Here is a 17,245-nt window from a genome sequence, read left to right as displayed (position 1 = left end):
CTGCATGTGCACATCTCAAATATCTGGATTTGATGACTAATAATTTTCCCACTGTCGGAATAAAAGGATAAAAGTTGGATCACGATGACGAATAATAAATAATGAGGATCATTCCTGTTTATACGTTAGCGCCGTAGTTCTTAAATATTCATTGATCCCAATAAACAACTAGTGAATCAGCTTCCTCTTCCAGCTGTTGACAGTCTCCTTCTGAATAAACATTACTTTCCATCTTTGTTCTTTTTATCTTCAGCTCCAAGATTAAACACCCAATGAACTACTTTCGTCTGTATGTGTACTTATGTGCCTGCGCACATTCGTCCTTCCAAATGTAATCCACTGCAGATGGTGAGGGTTGATCCCCTGGTGAAGGTTAATTTGTCTGGTTTCACTCTCTATGTTAATTCTGGGCTGACAGCTGGGGTCTTTTGTTGTTTCTTTGTTCTCTTTAGTGCTTCTGAGCCATGTGATACTGTCACTGCCACTGATCAAATGCAGTGAGTTTTCTAATGTATGAATCCCGTGCATCTGGTTTCTGCCAACAAGAATCTTTAGGCCTGCCGCTAAGGCCACAAGGACGCCATATATTTCAAAGTGAATGTAATGAAACGTGTGACATATTGATACATGGGGAGAACTAAAGCAAATCCTGCAGTTCGCTCTCGTCTGGCGTGATACAAACGATGTGTGACTCGTGCCTGCAAGTCAATTTCTCATTGATTTCCTTTGTTCCAAATTATTTACTTAAATGTTCTTTACATTTAACTCAGCCTCATATTATGATCATTTTTCATCACCAGTAGTAGAGATTTAGTAGTGTACTATATAAAGTAAAAAAATTATACATTCAAATGTTGAACTATTAACAGTAAAAGTACCAAAATAATTCAATATGGAGAATTATACTGTATTATTGTATTTTATTGTATGAATGTGTGATCTCAACAGTGTTGTGAACCTCTGTAAATCGAACAGTGAGGTCGTAATCTGCTGAAGAAAATGAACAGATGTAGTAGATTGGTTTATTTTAGACATTAGCATATGTGATGTGTGTAAACTGCAGCATCACTAGTTAGGGGAGGTATACACAACCTCATTGTGATCATTCTAGTTATTTTTAAATGACATGATGAATGATCTGAAAGATGATAATAACAAATCAGTCAACTTTGTAATTACCTTAAGCTTAGTTTTACAGTTTTACAACCCACAATATTATTTAATTAACTAATTTACCTAATTACAACAAAAAATATATTTTGCTATTTGAAATCCATTTAAAAAGAAACATTATTGAAATTATTGAAATTAATATAATGAGGAAACATAGTTTTAGGAACTTCACAAACCTGCCAGTCACCACAACCACAAGTTCTGGCTGTGAAACTCTGTATGTACGTAATTGGGAAAACATTAATATCTGTTAGACACGGTTGCACACAGAAAGTGGAAAGTTAATAAATAGTTGGTGAATGGAGAAGAGCAATTAGCAGCTGAGGAGTCACATATTTCCCTGAGGAGACAAACACAGCACTGAAAGGAGAGTGAATATCCATTTATAAGGTGGCGAGAAACACAACTCCAATTAAATGTTGCTCTGTGTCTGCTGGATGTAGAAGTATTCAGACCTTCACTTCAGTACTTTGTAGAACTCCTTTGGAAGCAACTACAGCTTCAGTAAGTCTCTGCAAGCTTCTCACACCTGCACCTGTGCAGTTTCTCTCTGTCAGATCCTCTCAAGCTCCATCAGTTTGGATGAGAAGTGTGTAAGCTGACACCTTCAGGTCTCCACAGATATTCTATTTGAGTCTGGGCTTTGGTTGAGCCACTCTAGGACAGTTGAGGACTTGTCCCGGTTGTATGCTTTGGATTATGCTCACGCTGAAATACTGACCGTCACCCCATCTTCAGTTTATGCGCACTCTCAAACAGGCTTTTGTTTTGCCAGCTTCTACTATGTCCACAGAGGATTTCTGAAGATCTGTCAGCGTCACGTGAGTTCTTGGTCACCTCCCTGACCAGCGTCCATCTTGTCCCGTTCCTCAGTGTGGCTGCATGGCGAACTCTAGGAAGTGTCTTGGTGGTTCCAGACTTGTTCCATTTCACAATTACAGAGAACACTGTGCTCTTGGGATCACTCAGAGCTTTAGAAATGGTTTTATACCCTTGCCCTGATCTATTCCTCAGCACAAAATGTTTTTGTGGATGTCTGCAGAGACTTTCTTGATTCCTGTTCTAACATGCTGTGTGAATAGTGGGACTTTACGGTACATACACAGTCTTCACACACTCAAGAAACATGAACGCAAACAGGATGCACCTGACCATAATCTGGAGTGCAGTAGCAGCTGTTTCCCTTTGTCATTGTGAGTTATTCTGTAGATTAATGGGAAAATGTTCTTTATATAAAATTACATTTACAAGACAGGGATGTTTGAAAAATAGCTGAAGGGGTCTGGCTACTTTCTGAAGCCACTGTATATCCAAATTGCATTTAGAGCTTAACAAATCACCTCATGCGGGTTTTGTGGTGTTACAATCAAATAAATGCACTGTAGGAAATTGTGCTGTCTGTGACTTCAGATAACGCTGGGTACATTTTAAGCTCTACGTCCTTGGATAGACTGAAAAATTAGGAGAAGAACAGGAACATCTGTGTCATCGCAAAAGAAACACAGAGAGAAATGTTGGCCAACTCATTTCTCCTGTAGTGGGTACTATTACAACACAGAAATCTGTTTCATGGTAGAAAGCAGCCATGGGTTTGACATATTCGTGTTAAAATTTGTGAGCTTTTCTTAATCTGAGAACATAAGTATTAAAACAAAAGCAGCAGCCTGAAGATTTAATAAGTAAGAAGTGTACTTTTATCTCTTTAACTGATACAATAAGCAACATAGCTTCGTCTTTCTGACACAGATTACCTCAAATAAACTCTGAATTTGTTTATCTAAGCAATTAATGTAGATTTTTCCCTGTGAAATTACGGCTTAACACACGAAAACTAGCCTGGAAATGTTTTCAATCTCACTGTGGCATTCTTGGACTCGCACAGCTCCAACATGGTCCAACATGGTCAATAAACTCTGCAGCTGCGTGGGCCTGATTTGGTGGTTGCAAATCAGATTTTATTTATACAAACCAAATTCATAAGTTTGCCTAGACGGCTTTGCAATCAGCAGAAAATACAACATCCTCTGTCATTAGACCAGCAATGTGGTCAAAGAATCAGGAGAGAAGAAAGGACCATTGATTTTATGCAACATCAGGTTGACATGACACATATAAAAATATAGAAATGAATGTCTGCCGCCAATGTCTGGCTTTTACCGGACCACCGTGATTTATGGCTTTTTTTTTATGTTGATATGTTCTAAGTTTATTAAATATTTATGTTAACTTTAACATTGAAAATGTATTGATTTTGCATGATGTGTATTATTTATTATTATTGGTTTCAATCATTATATTGTTAGAGTAGCTAAAGCAGAGCCTGCACATGCACAGTCGACTCTTTCTTGCTTCCAGAGTTGACTTATTCTGAGCTTTTCGGGAGGACTAAACCCTTCACTGATGTGTTTTTAATCATTTTCAGACAACAACAGAGATCTATGGCACGGACCAATGTCTCTCTGACACTTGGGTCAGCACCGGAGGCAGATCATGAAAATAAAATAATGTTATTCTTCCACCAGAGGAAGATCAGATTTACACTAACATCTTAAGTAAAGAGACACAAAGAAAATAATACTGGAACATGTGCTCACTGTTTATTCTGACAACATGTAAAGTCCTCCTCCTTCTCCTGCTGCTCCAGCATCTTCAGAATAACTACTGTGTCCTACTTTCAGACAGTTCATAAAAAACTTTTGGGAAGCACACTTCTGCACTAAATCCCCCTGTCTTCCATGCTGCTCTTCTGCTTGACCTCATGCTCTCATATCAATAAATCATTTTTCATTTCTGACCCTTAAACAGTTTCAACTCAATTTCATCTGTGGAACTCGGCCAAATGTCAAGTCATCCGTCACACCATGTGAAACGGAAGTGGAAATGAGCGATGGAACGTTTAAAATAAAGAACATGTACTGCTCTCTGTGCACCTTAAATGAACGCTTTTATGTTTTAAAGCAGCTGTGATTTTTAATTTTACATTTTATGTGTTTATGTTTAGTGTTTAAAAGGCCAACGTCTCCGTTTAAATTCAAACAGGCTCGACTGTGGCTGATTTTTCAAAGTGTTAATCTCTGAACTCCCTTTGAAATGTTGTGCTCACATGGCCAAACTTTATCTCTGAGCTGTTAGGGCACAGTTGTCTCTCTGTTTAAATGTAAAACATTATTAATTATCTGGATGACTTCCACATTTCCTCCTTTCCAGCTATGATTTCAGCATTTCTCGCAAAATATTTTCATCCCGTGTAATAAATCAAGACACGCGCCGCTCTTTGGGCCTGAACGTTGTTGTTTTGTCTGTTCTTCACTGAGAATTTATGTGATCTTTGCTTGAATCTGTCTCTCTGTGTTCGAACATAAACATAACTTCATTCCAGCTCCTTTTTTTGTACTGCTAAGCTGATGTTCTGTGAAAGGAAAGACAAGTGGTGCTCTATAGGACTGTTTGGCATTTTCTTTTGCATTAGATGAGAAAATCAATGCCACTGTTCAACCTGAGAAAACAAATACTTAACTTTATATTTAACATACAAAGTATTCTCCTACCAACCCTATCATTTAACCATATTGTTGAGGAAATGCCCCATCTTTCTCCTAGCAGCTGGAGCCAGCTGATTCAGGGCACCTTGACAGATCTCTCTGGAGAGGGTTGGCAAAGGGAAAGAAGACTGGGTCACCTTATTCCTCCAGTCCACCAAGACCACAGTGGAATTGGACTGCTGCTCCCTAAGGCCCCCTCATTGGGGTCTGAGAGTGGTTTAGGAAGGGGTCAGAGCAGGATGATGGCACTGCCATCTGACACTGCCAGTGGTTCAGGGCTGATGTGCAGCCGTTTCTTGGCCAGACGTGGAGACTTCCTTGTTGTCTCAGCTTGTTGCTTGACAATTTTATGGTGGAGAGAAGTGAATCAAGCCAGCGAAAATACGTTTAACCATGTCTCCCTGAAATAACATCTTCTATTAATAATTCTACAAGAAGTAAATAAGCCAATTTCCCTACATGTCAAATGGAAAATGTAAAACGTGTCCTGTTTTAACATTTCAAATTATTGTAAAAACAAGTTAGATGCTGCTAGATTGGGAATTACAGCAGCTACAGATGCAGTGAGGTCCTCTGCTGCTGCCATCTCCACTAGGTGAAGTGAGCTGTACCCTCAGGCCTGGATGAGCCCAGGTTCTGTAAATCCTGCACAGGTGGATGAGTGAGGCACTTCTTTTTATTCTTTTATTTCACACTTGGTTTGGCTCAGCAAACGACTGAGCCTCTGCAGGTGTTTTATAGAAATAGCGACTTTGAGGATGAAAAGATTTAATTTTTTATTCTTTTTTCTTTTGGAGAGACACAGTAAATGGTGACGGGGGGTGGAGGCGTGTGCGCAACGTGCGCGTCTGCCTGGTATTGTAGTATGAATGGGTGAGAGAGAGAGAGAGAGAGAGAGAGAGAGAGAGGGAGCGAGACACTGTGTCTTTGAGCAGAGTCTCCACAGAGCTCGGGGGAGGACAGTGTGGAGAGGATGTCGCTGTTTTTGCGCACCGGCTCGCTTTTACTTTCCACGCTTCCACTTCAGTTCATCCACCCGGTGGATTTCGCCTTGTTACCCTAATAATCCCTTTTTACGTCGGGTGTGCTCCAACATTTTGGACTCACACGGATTCCTGCTCACTTACCTGTCGACTGTCTGTTCCTGGTTCACCGGAGGAAACCTCTCCAGGATCGGATCGGATTGGTTTGCGGCAGTGCTGCTGGGTCGACATGAGCGCAGGGAAACTTCTGAGCCTCATGATGGATGTACCTGTCATCATTTTGCTCATCCACCTCACTGAGATTAAAGGTAAGAGCTAAATGCAGTGTGGTGAAGGTTAAATCATTAACACCACCCACATTAATTTGTATATTAAGCAGTTGATAACATTTCAGTGTTTCTGTGATATTGTTATTTTTTATCTTCTTCCTTCTTGTGGTCGTTTTCATCTGAGGCTGGTTGCTCAGTGCTCAGGGTCATAGTCACAACAGGTTATTTTTGTTGTTGTTTGTTATGCTTTTGCACATGGACATAGGCTTCCCCACACTTCTGCCCACATTAGTTACTGTTCTAATTATGAATTAGGACTATTACCTATTAATACATCTGCAAGACATTTTCAATCTGCCTGTTGTTCAGATGTTGGTTCAATAGGAAGCTGAGGGGGCCGAGCTAGTAAATATCACAAAATCCAATATCCATTTCATGTCTTATTCTCTCACATGTTCCCTCCCACGTCCTCCACCTCTCAGTCTGTGACTCATCTTTGGATCCCCTGTTTAAATGTAAATGTTTGGTTGGATGAACATTTCTTTACAGCTGATTCACAGTGTGTCTTACTAAAATGTTGACATGAGAAGTACTTATAACAGTGGAAAAATGACTGAATAGTAATAAATTGAATCAGAATTGTGCTTATGTTTCACCTCTGACTGGCTTTAGTATCACTGGACAGTTAAAGTCATCGCTCCAGACTGAAATACAAAACACTACAAACAGAAATCTATACGCCAGCAGGCATTAATGAGAAAATACTACAGTGGAGAACACACGAAGCCCACGCTACAGTCAGAGCCTACGTTTTTATTTCAAAGATTTATTTCTGTGAATGAATTTGATGAGCTCACAGTAATTCTAGTGTTTTTCATACGGGGGACAGAGGGCGTCTTTATTTCTGATTTATCAGTGTCAGACAAAGAGCAAACAGAGTCACACACACTCTGACCTTATCCTGCGAATTATGGATGAATGGAAATGAGGAGCGCGGTGCTGAACAACAGTTTTCTACAGGCATTTTAGATAAGTTTAACTATTCGAATAGTGTCTGTCAGACAACAAGGGATGTGCTGATGATGGCTTACATCTGTTAGGTCAAGTCTTTAGGGAGACGGGGCAGTTGGCTGCAGCCACGAACAAATTCAATTTCAAGACAAAAGAGATTCCAGCACAGCTGAGACAATGAGAGTGCTTCAGTGTTTCGGCCTGATTGTACGATATGACGATAAGCAAACTTATTTACTTAGTGATGTTGCATTCAAATTATTGAATGAAGCTCATATCTGACTTCTGCGATGTGATTTTTACTTCATGAACACTTAATATTTGTCCCAGTGTTCAGTAGATAGAAGGAGCTGTGATGAGCACAGAGATATGATGCAAGCATCCTCCAGGCTGGAAGGTCACAGACACTGGCCTCATGTCAGTTTGTGTCACTGCTGGCCTCAGTGTCTGTGTGTGAACGTTCTCTGGGGTGTTGTGTCAGACTGGATCTGCTCTTTAGGTAGACTGATTGAAATTGTCTTTTCTATTACTGTCCCAGTGCGGGCAGACACTCGCCAGATGGTCTTTATTTGTCATATTTCCTTTGCTCAACTAAAGGACTGTAAATCTACATTTAGATTAAAGAACTTGATGGAAGTGACTTGGAACTTCTTCACAAACCCATTCATTTACTCTCAGCAGGCTGCAGAAGAACAGTTTTGGTCTTAATGCAGAGTCTGTCTGTTGATGACACAATTTTAACGCTCATGTGTGTTACGGTAATATAATCATTGTTGCTAAGCTAAAAATCAAACACAAACCCAGTGTGCAGCTGCAGTGTAAACGTTTAGTCTACATTCAGTGTGTAACAGATGTGCTGAACGCGCTGAACAAAGCTGATTTGTTTTGAGTATCAGTCTTCTTCGTTGCCTTTGAAACAAAAATTAAAATCATTCATTTTTCTAAACATGTATTTTTACTGTACTTTTTAAAAGTTGTGTTCAAGTCATCAAAACCTGCACCTTCATTTCATTTGATTGGTTTGTTCGGACAGATGCTCACTGGCGTTTGGTTTGTTTAGATGTTTGCTCTTGTTTCAGTCACTCTTCCTTTAGCATGTGTAGCTTCTCATGAGTATTTTTGTTCTACTTTGGCCTCTGACCTGTACGCTGCGCATGGCTGCTCTTAACTTATTTAACATGTCGCCAGTCATTCAATATGTTGTTATGCTGGTTCTGTTCTTCATCACGCTGGGCGGGAAATAAAACATTTACTATGGGAACTTTGTGTTTCCATCTATGTTGCGTGAGGGAGTGTGGCTATTTTTAGACCTATTATTGAAACCGTCAGAGTGTCGGCACTTCGACATCGTAGCCAGTGTTTCATTTCAAATCCAGTGCACTAGAGTGCATCAGTTCCACTGATGTCTTGATGTCATATGCAGCATGTTACCTATAATTTTAACTTCCATGCAGCGACATTTACACTTCCATGCAGCAACAAGCTGTGTGTGTAGATGCTCCAGACATAATGTCAAACCTACATAAGCATGAAACTTCATGCTAAGACATGGGTAATTTTGCAGCTTGAAGAGTAAAAAAAGAATATAGAAAGCAATAGATGTGTGATAGATAGACTGATGGAGCTATATTTATCATAGGAACAATCATTCTCTTCCACCAAACAATAACTGACAAAAACTGTAACGTATAAAACTTGTTTGCTGGTGATGTTTCATGCTTCACATGAGAAAAAAGCATTTCACAGGTTTCTTTTTTCTGCATTTCCTCCATGCTCTGTGGACTTTTCTGGTGTTTCTGTTTGTCATGCACAACATGCCAACTTAGTATCCAAATCTTTTCATACTTTAAATTTTGCAACCACGTCTCAGATCAGATCTCCTGATTATACTTTGGTCACTGATCCATGACGATCTAGACAGTTCACTTGTCAGACTAGTTACTTGTACTGTGTTACTCATCATGTGCCTTTAGCTTGTGTAGAGAGTGAAACAGTGACAGGGAGTCACAGAGGAAAGAGGTGATGATAAACAAAAAGGAGTACAAGTCATAGATCAAAGCAGAACATGTATTTTTCCAAGTGTTTGAATCATATGTTGCAACTTTACCCTCGACCTGCTTCTACTAACCAAGAGCAGCGTCTTCAGATGTCGTGAGGAATTTGTGTTCAGGTTCTGGCTGCACCTGGTGGTTTTAATATGTGGCAGACAGCATCTGAGAGCCAGCTGTGATGGACTCTGTGTTCTTTAATGTTGTGAACCACACTGTACTGTACACCAGAGACAAAACAACATTTTTTAACACATGAAAGAAGGAAAAAGTGATTTTAAGTGATTCTATAACAACAACTGTTTCAATTAGTGCAATTCGGAAAATGGCAGCGAGAGCGCTACAAGCTGTCGTAATGAATTTGACAACTTATTTTGTAGTTTAACAGGGGGTGGCTGGGGTGTGGGGGGGGGGGGGGGGGGGCACTTTAATTAGCTTACTAAGTGTCGAGTAAGCATCTCAAAGCCCCTGCAGTAAATATTCTTGTTGCTTTCATTGTTAATTAAATAAATTTATAATGTGCACTTGCTTCTTTTATAGCCAGTGCAGATTATTTTCTAGGTTTATAGGTGATTTGCAGGACTTTCAACCTGCAGCGAGCAGCAGACATAAAGACAAGTGGAAGTTTAGACTGATTATTTTCTTTCTTTCTCTTTTTTGCCTGCACCAGGAGAAAAAAGTCACAGGGCTGACATGTAGAGACAGACAACAATTCCCAGCTAGGACATGACTCACTAATTAACCTAACCACTTGTCTTTGGACTGTGGAAAGAAGAACTCAACAGTCAGAATGGAACATGGCCTTAAATCCTGGATTTGAACCCAGGCCCTTCTAGATATGAGGTGACAGCGCTAACACCATGCTGCCTGCAATGCAGCAGCAGACTGACTGTGTGTGTGTGTGTGTGTGTCTGTCTCTTTGTGTGTTTGCAGAAGGGAGTCGTGGAATAACATAACTTCCACACAGAGGACTATGTCACTTTAAATTAATTAACCTGTAGTAAAATCTCCGCTGTTAACTGGCTGCTCACAGGATGATCGACATACCCCTCTCTAATGGCCCAATGAGTCTTCTGCTGAAGTGTCAGCATGGGCCCAAGTCTGGACTCGCTTGTCCTTGTGTCTGACAGAAATGTTTTTAATCAGGTCCTTGTTGTGTCATGGGAATACTTTATATCATTCAGACATTAGACAAATGATAATGGCTGTAATATCAGCACAGTGGACATGTAATCATGGTAACAGCAAGGCTTTAAATGGGATATTTGTGCACAGTGCAGAGAGTTTCTCAGGTGCAGGGGCTCCAATTAAATCATCAGTATCTATTAGTACAGAGCTAGGGCTAGTTTGGCCTGTGCATGTGCAGACAGTAAACATTTGCACACACTTGTTTGTTGTGGGAAACTGATTCTCTTTCTCTTTTTATTCCTGGCTGTATAACATTTTGTGGTGCACTGTGACATCACAGCAGCAAACATGTTGACATAGTGCATGTGTTTTTGTACTGATATATATGTATAGTACTGAATTAATACAAATCTTTATATGCCAAGAGGGTTGAAACAACAGAATTAAGAAAAAAAGACCCCAGAGCTAAATAAAGCTACACGTGGCTGCTTATGTATTTAGTTTCTCAGCCCCTTTTTGTCATTCATCTTGCCGCATCGATAAATAAACTCTTTAAATTCTTTGAAGCCCTCTATCAGAGGCTCTTGGTCTGCCTGGGTAAAAAAAATGCACTCTCTCTTTGAACATTTGGAAATAACCAAAAAGAAACCGACTCCATATCTAATCCACTTCTGAAGTAGGGTGGAAAAACCAACATAGTGGAATGACTGTAGTAAGAATTAAAGTATTGCTCATTTGATCTCAGGTCTGTTTAATAAAGTACTGAGAACAAGACACTAATTCAGAGTAATATGTAGATATTAGGTTAAAATAAGTAGTTGTTATAGCTGATCTGTTTTTTAAAGCAGTTTGAGTGTTGATTTGTTCATTTTAGTTAGACAAGTTAGCTTGTCAAACTTTAAATATATGCGAAAAGTGTATAGAGATGAAACCATGATTAGCATTTCTCTGATTGCCACCGTATGATCACTGATCAAGTGATTGTAGCTACATGAAGTAGTGTTGGAAAAACTCCCACTATGCACTGGCCTGGGGCAATAGATAATTGAACTGTCTCATTTGCTGCTTTTATTTTGCTCTGAGTTGTACAAGCAGTGTTTCACTCTGTCAGTGAATGTGCATAGACCATGTTGATGTTAGTTTAGGTGAGGTTCTCCCCAATGGACATGCAAGTGAGAATCATTACCTGCTATGACAATAAAACATTTTCAAATTACTGTAGAAACTTATTACATTACACCATTACATTACTTTTGGTGTAAATACATTTTGGTTTGGTTGTGGGGGACATTTCTGCCAGTCCCGAGCTTTACAGGGTTAAGTGTTAAGGTAGAATTAGGCCTTTATTGATGGTTTAGGTGAGAGTAAGGGACTAAGGAATGCATTATGTCATAAAGTGTCCTCATCCAACGTGTGTGTGTGTGTGTACGTTCTGTGTTTGCTTTATTTTTCCAGTCCCTTTTTCAGGATAGGCCTCAGTCAGGGTACAGTTTGCTTGTATGAGCAGGTGGTGTTTAGTGGTCTTGATCGTGACACTTAGTGTGCTGTAGACTCATCTAAAGCTTTAAATCTGCTTAAAGATACACAACCAGAGGGCTTGGGATTTTGAAAACCCACTCAAAAGTATTTGTACTTCAATGGCAAAAGGCATTAAAGGCTGTGTACTAATAAATATATACAATAGATGGAATTAAAATAATGATAATAATGAAGCATCAAGAAATCAAATAATAAGCAGTAAATCCTAGTTTGATATACTATAGTAGAACATAAATGTCTCATGCATGTACTTACTGAACCCTATTCCACATTTCTGCAGTGAAAACATATCTTTATATATATATTTTTTAGGAAGAGGCCAAGCTATTAAAACAACTAGCACAAGAAGAACACCTCGCTGTTTTTATGTGTTCGGTGTTAGTGCACATCCTATAATATGGAAGGAATGCTGAATGTGCCCCCTACAGACATGAATAGGGCATTTGTGCTAGCTGGCAGGCTAGTAATAATTTTACAATCCAAAGACGACAGAACTGCCAAAATAAGCTAGAGGAGCCTCATGGCTGACTTGTTTTGTACGTCAATCGTGAAGTGTTTAGCCTCAACGGTTTGTGTGAAATTTCATTAAAACCACATGACAAGATAAATGAAACTCTGTTCAGCCACACTACTTTAGAAGTTTAGCATGTATCAACATAGATTTTTCACTATATTTTTATTGTTTATATCAGGGTAAAAGTCAAGAAGGTGAAATTATGCAGATTACCTCCTGTTTCTTGAAAATAAGGCATCAGACTTTGTTTGACAGCTTTGATGGATTCTCTTCACTGAAGGGGCTCCGGCACTTATCAAAGATGAGCAATTAATCTGGGAAAAAATCTGGCAGCTGTTAATTTGGTTATGTGCTGGCTGTGGGAACAAAACAGACGTTACACATATTGTAGAGCAGCACTGAGACGACAAGATGGATAGAAATGTTTTAAGAGTAACGTGTACCTGCAAAACACCGAAAAACAAAGGAAAACAAGTGAATTCAGGAAAATGGACTTGTTTTTTGTTCATAACATGATGAGACTAAATAAATGAAATTAAATTACTGTCTCCCATATGCTGATGACTTTGTATTCTATATATCCATTGTAATAAACATATTGCCAAATTAGACACTTATAACTTACACACATTTATTTTCTAAAAATTAGTTTCCTGTCTATCAGGAAACAAACTTTACACTTCTAAAACTTGGTGCCAGCTGTAATGCTCATATTGGTAACCTCACTCTCTTTCCGCCGTCTCTTCCTCAGCGCTGGTGGCGAGCAGCAGTGCTGAAGTAAGGGACAGATGTCCCCTCGGACAGTTTCCATGTGGGAACATGAGTGAGTGCCTCCCTCAGGCTTTGCAGTGCAACGGACACAAAGACTGTCCCAATGGGGCTGACGAGCGCCGCTGTGGTAAGTGTGTAAGCAGTCTATCAACTTTCAACTCAACTCTGAGTATTCCAGGAAATATATGACACCCTCCAACCAAGCTGTGTGCTTGTGGGCAGCCATGACCTGTGACGGTAGCTCAAATATTACTGCTGTTCAACCTACCTCACATGAAGTTTGGACCAAACCAAAAGTCATCCAGGGTGTTATAATGACAAGATCTTTCTGCACATAGTGTCTTTATATGTTAAACACAGAAAAAAAAACACTTTTCTAAGATGCTGGAGTCACTGTTCTTCCCTCCATTCACAGAGGAACAGGCTCATCAGCGATTTACTGAACCCTTCGCTGACAACAGCTGAGCACAGCTTTCGGCCAATAAGATTAAGCAACCTCCTGAGAGAGCTCACAGACTTATTTTCTATTCTGACAGTTCATTATAAAGGTGTACTGCTGGGCTCAGTCTGCTCTAGTCTGTGTGTGGATTACAGGAAATGATGCCGCATTAGAGGAATTGGAACCTTTTAGCAGCATTATGATTCACAGTATTTATTCACTTATACATTTAAGTCTTTATTCTTTGTCAGTAAACAACTTAATACAACCATTTGTATAGCACTATGTTTTCAGTGTAATATTTAATGTGACACATGCCGGGACATTTCTTTAATTTTCACCTTTGTCTGGTGTTTTGCCTCCAGACCCACTGGAGTATTGTTCTGTAAGTTCTCTTTGGCCATCTGGAGTATTTGAGCCACTAAAAGAAAGCTCCTCACACACTATAATCTTTACAAATGTGAGGTATCTGAACTGGAGAAGATCAGGGACAGTGGGATCAGGGACAGTGTGGAGAACACAAAAGACAAGACAGGTGACGACTTGCCTTTACTGGTGCCTGATTTCTAAGAACAAGCATTTCTCATGAGCTGCATAAGTCATAAGATAAGGTTTTAATAAACACCTCAATGTGGGCAACTCTGAAAAAAGTGTGGAAACGTTAAAAACCTTTTTTGCTGAAACATATTTTCCAGGGTAAAAGCATATTTGTCCATGTCAGCTAAATCAAATAGGAGCACAAATTAGGCTCCAATTGACTACAGTGGTGTCTTCTTGGAAAAACCAGAAAGCCATTCTGTGCTGTTTGCCTTCCCATATTTCCCATCCTTCATTATCAGGCAGCATGCTGTGCAACCCTGCCAAACAAAAATGCTCTGCTAACAATGGGCACCAATAGGCAATACGTCATCCTCGGAGCTGCCATGTGTCTTACTTTTGGGTTGTAGACATCTCGATCAGAATGCTGCACACAGCTCGAATGTTGCAGCCTCTGTACATGTGAGGTCTCTCACATTTGAACACAGAATCCCAGTTGGGTTTAGGCGATATCTGCATTAAATCCCAAAGATACAGGACTTATTTTAAAGCTTTGTGGATTGAAAGATTCCAATAATACTGCACGTTTATGTCTAAAATACATAAAAAAAGATGTTTAAGAATGTAAAAAAGCTTTACTTGCTTCATTTACTTACTTGTTGTGTCTTAGCTTGCAATGAACTGACTTTAACTGACATGCAGAACATTATGTCTTTTAGTCAGAATGAGTATTAACGCTATGTTAACAGCTAATTAACTATCTTCTGCTGACAAGCCGCTGCATTAGCTGTCTTCAGATTACAGGTGACAGTAACAGAGAAGGGGACATGTTTAAAGCTGCATGCAAAAACAATTGTCTCACAGAGGTTGTGGCAAAAGCTTCAGCCGGTTGGAATTGGAGGCAGAAAAAAATGCAAGAGAGAGACTGAAATTTAGACGAATGGAGAACACATGGTTTTGTGGATGGATCATTTTCTACGCTTTACCAGCTTAGTAGCTGAAAGTATAATCATTTTCAATGCATTTCAGCAGCTTCAGCAGAGACTACGGTAGTGGAGAACTGAGAAGACAATGGCACATGTATCAGCTCTGTTCTTGAAGAGCTGATCCTCCACCTTCCTTTAAGCACATTTCACTATGTTTATTAATAACTGGAAATTTTAGAGTTGACGCCTGCAGTTTCTATGACTTGAAAAAACCTTGACACAAGAAGAAGTCCCATAAGCAGAGAAATATTTGCCTCTGTCACTTCTGCTCCTCATCAACCGTGACGCTTCAAAGCTGCCTCTTAACTGTGTTTACTGTACTTTCAGCCTTCAGCACGGCATTTTGTTGAATGGTCGCTGACTGTAAGATGAGACGGGCGCTCACACAGAATGTCCTGGCTTCTTTTCAGAAACAACATGCTTGACTGTGTGTCTGACAGCTCCAGTTGGCTCTGATTCATGGCTGTGATGCAAAATCGGCGACTGATTGGAGGTTAATTTAAATCTTAAACGACAGTTTATCTGCGATCCTCATTTTAACGCATTTTGAAGTCTGGACTATTGTAACAGCAGTTTAGCTGCTTAAATAAATGTTTGTCAGTAGAAAATGTTTGTGCTGATGATGTTTTGCAGTAGACATACCACCAGCCTGCAGACAGCTGAAGAACTTATAACTGAACATAATTTGACAGGTTATTAGCATCAGCCATATTTAAAGTGAAACCGAATCTCTGCAGTGCTTGAATTGTTGCTGCTTGTCAGTTCACTTTAAGGGCAGTTGTTACCAAAGTAATTTTATTAAAATGTCAGGAAATTGCACTGAGAAATGTTTCCAACCTTTCTTCTTTGCAGCACATTTCACTCTTAATTAAAAGGTAACTTCTAAGGGCCCCCGTCCAAGACCTTTAGCAAGTCATCCAAGGTGCAAAGACATGATTTGTAACTCTGAAAGGATTTAACAGAGACGTCAATCACATTCTTATTTTCAGTGTAGCAAAGTCTGAATGTCTTCTGCTAAATCTCGCCTCAGGACAAATATGGAGCAACAGCTAAGATTAATTTTAACATCAATTACTCCTGAAACTGGAGAAGTGAAAAAAATGAGGGAGGTTTTACTCAGGACATACAGTGCTTACAGGTTTCCCCTTCAGATACAAAGATAAAGAATAGAAAGTAGAAAAATCCAAACTGACTTCACTGACAAACACAATAGTCTACAGAGATCTCAGCGTTATTGGGACTTGAGATCAAATAAATATCTAAAATGTTCAAAAGTGATGAGTGTGTTTTTATGTTCTCTGTTGTTCTTTGTGGTGTCAAGTTGACAGTGCAAATATTGTGCTGTTAAATTCACTTGGAGCTGTCAGTGCACTGTGAGGATCTTTGGTTTGTAGGTTTTTTGATAATACAATAGTAGTTGTTTCCATATAAAATTTTACTCAAGTGTAAAATATTTTAGTGGATAAAAAATGACACATTGAAAATTTATGAAATCTTAAACAACAAAACGTAAACATCAAGCTTAGATCTTAGTTTGACACTTTAAACCAGACTCAAAGTAAAATTCTTGAAACAGAATCTGAAACTATTTATAAGTCAAAGCCGTGTGTTGTGTGACGTTTCTCAGGAGCTCAGACAGAAGAGGTGAGAATAAATGTGGAGCAGCTGAAGAGCTGAGAATAGGAGCAGATTTAGACAAGAAGCCATTATTCTCAGTAACTAGATTTCAGATATTTGAGGAATTTGATTCAAATCTCACTCAGAAAGTTTACGTAGAGGAGAAACAAGCTGGACAAAGATGAGATCTTTCCTTTTCCTCTGGGAATGTCTCTGTGATCTTTTATCCACATTGTCATTAACTCTGCTCACCACATCCTCTCAGAGAGTTGTTTTTAAAATATTGGTTCTTATTTGGCTTTGCAGGGGACAACGTTGGATGGGCGGACTTGTTTGGTCAAACACTACAGAACGCGAATCCTGTGGAGCAATACTTTCTTAACGAGTGCTGTAAGTATGTGTGGATACTGCACTTCCAGATTATATCTTTGAATATGTGTGTACTTAAAATATTTAATGGTGAAAGTGAGAAAAAGGGCTAAATTAAAAAGTAGTATTTAAAAATGAGACCTTTTACACAATGTATTACAAACAGACAGATGAGTGCACGTGAAGTAACCACCTTCTCCATCTAACTTTTGGTGCCATTTTATCAAAGGGAATAATTAAGTTCCAAACTTCAAACACAAAACTAAGACGTAAGAGTGCGTGGTGCCTCTATATGTGATAATTTGAAACAAAGTGCCCT

At 39.3% G+C, this 17,245-nt stretch overlaps 1 protein-coding gene across 1 annotated transcript in view; it reads left to right on the top strand.

Annotated features, from left to right (window-relative positions):
* Window positions 1-5,640: 5,640 nt before the first annotated feature.
* rxfp2a (relaxin family peptide receptor 2a) overlaps window positions 5,641-17,245 on the top strand; it is a 39,680-nt gene continuing 28,075 nt past the window's right edge. The window contains exons 1-3 of the mRNA XM_026372331.2: window positions 5,641-6,006; window positions 12,959-13,105; window positions 16,864-16,947. Coding sequence (XP_026228116.1) covers window positions 5,928-6,006; window positions 12,959-13,105; window positions 16,864-16,947 — 310 coding nt within the window. The 5' untranslated portion in view covers window positions 5,641-5,927. The remainder of the gene's footprint in view (window positions 6,007-12,958; window positions 13,106-16,863; window positions 16,948-17,245) is intronic.

This window comes from Anabas testudineus, chromosome 14 (assembly GCF_900324465.2).
Source record: "Anabas testudineus chromosome 14, fAnaTes1.2, whole genome shotgun sequence".
In the NCBI taxonomy this organism is placed as follows: Eukaryota; Metazoa; Chordata; class Actinopteri; order Anabantiformes; family Anabantidae; genus Anabas; species Anabas testudineus.
The sequence above is the reverse complement of the archived record's forward strand: the minus strand, read 5'-3'. Positions and strand labels throughout refer to the sequence as shown.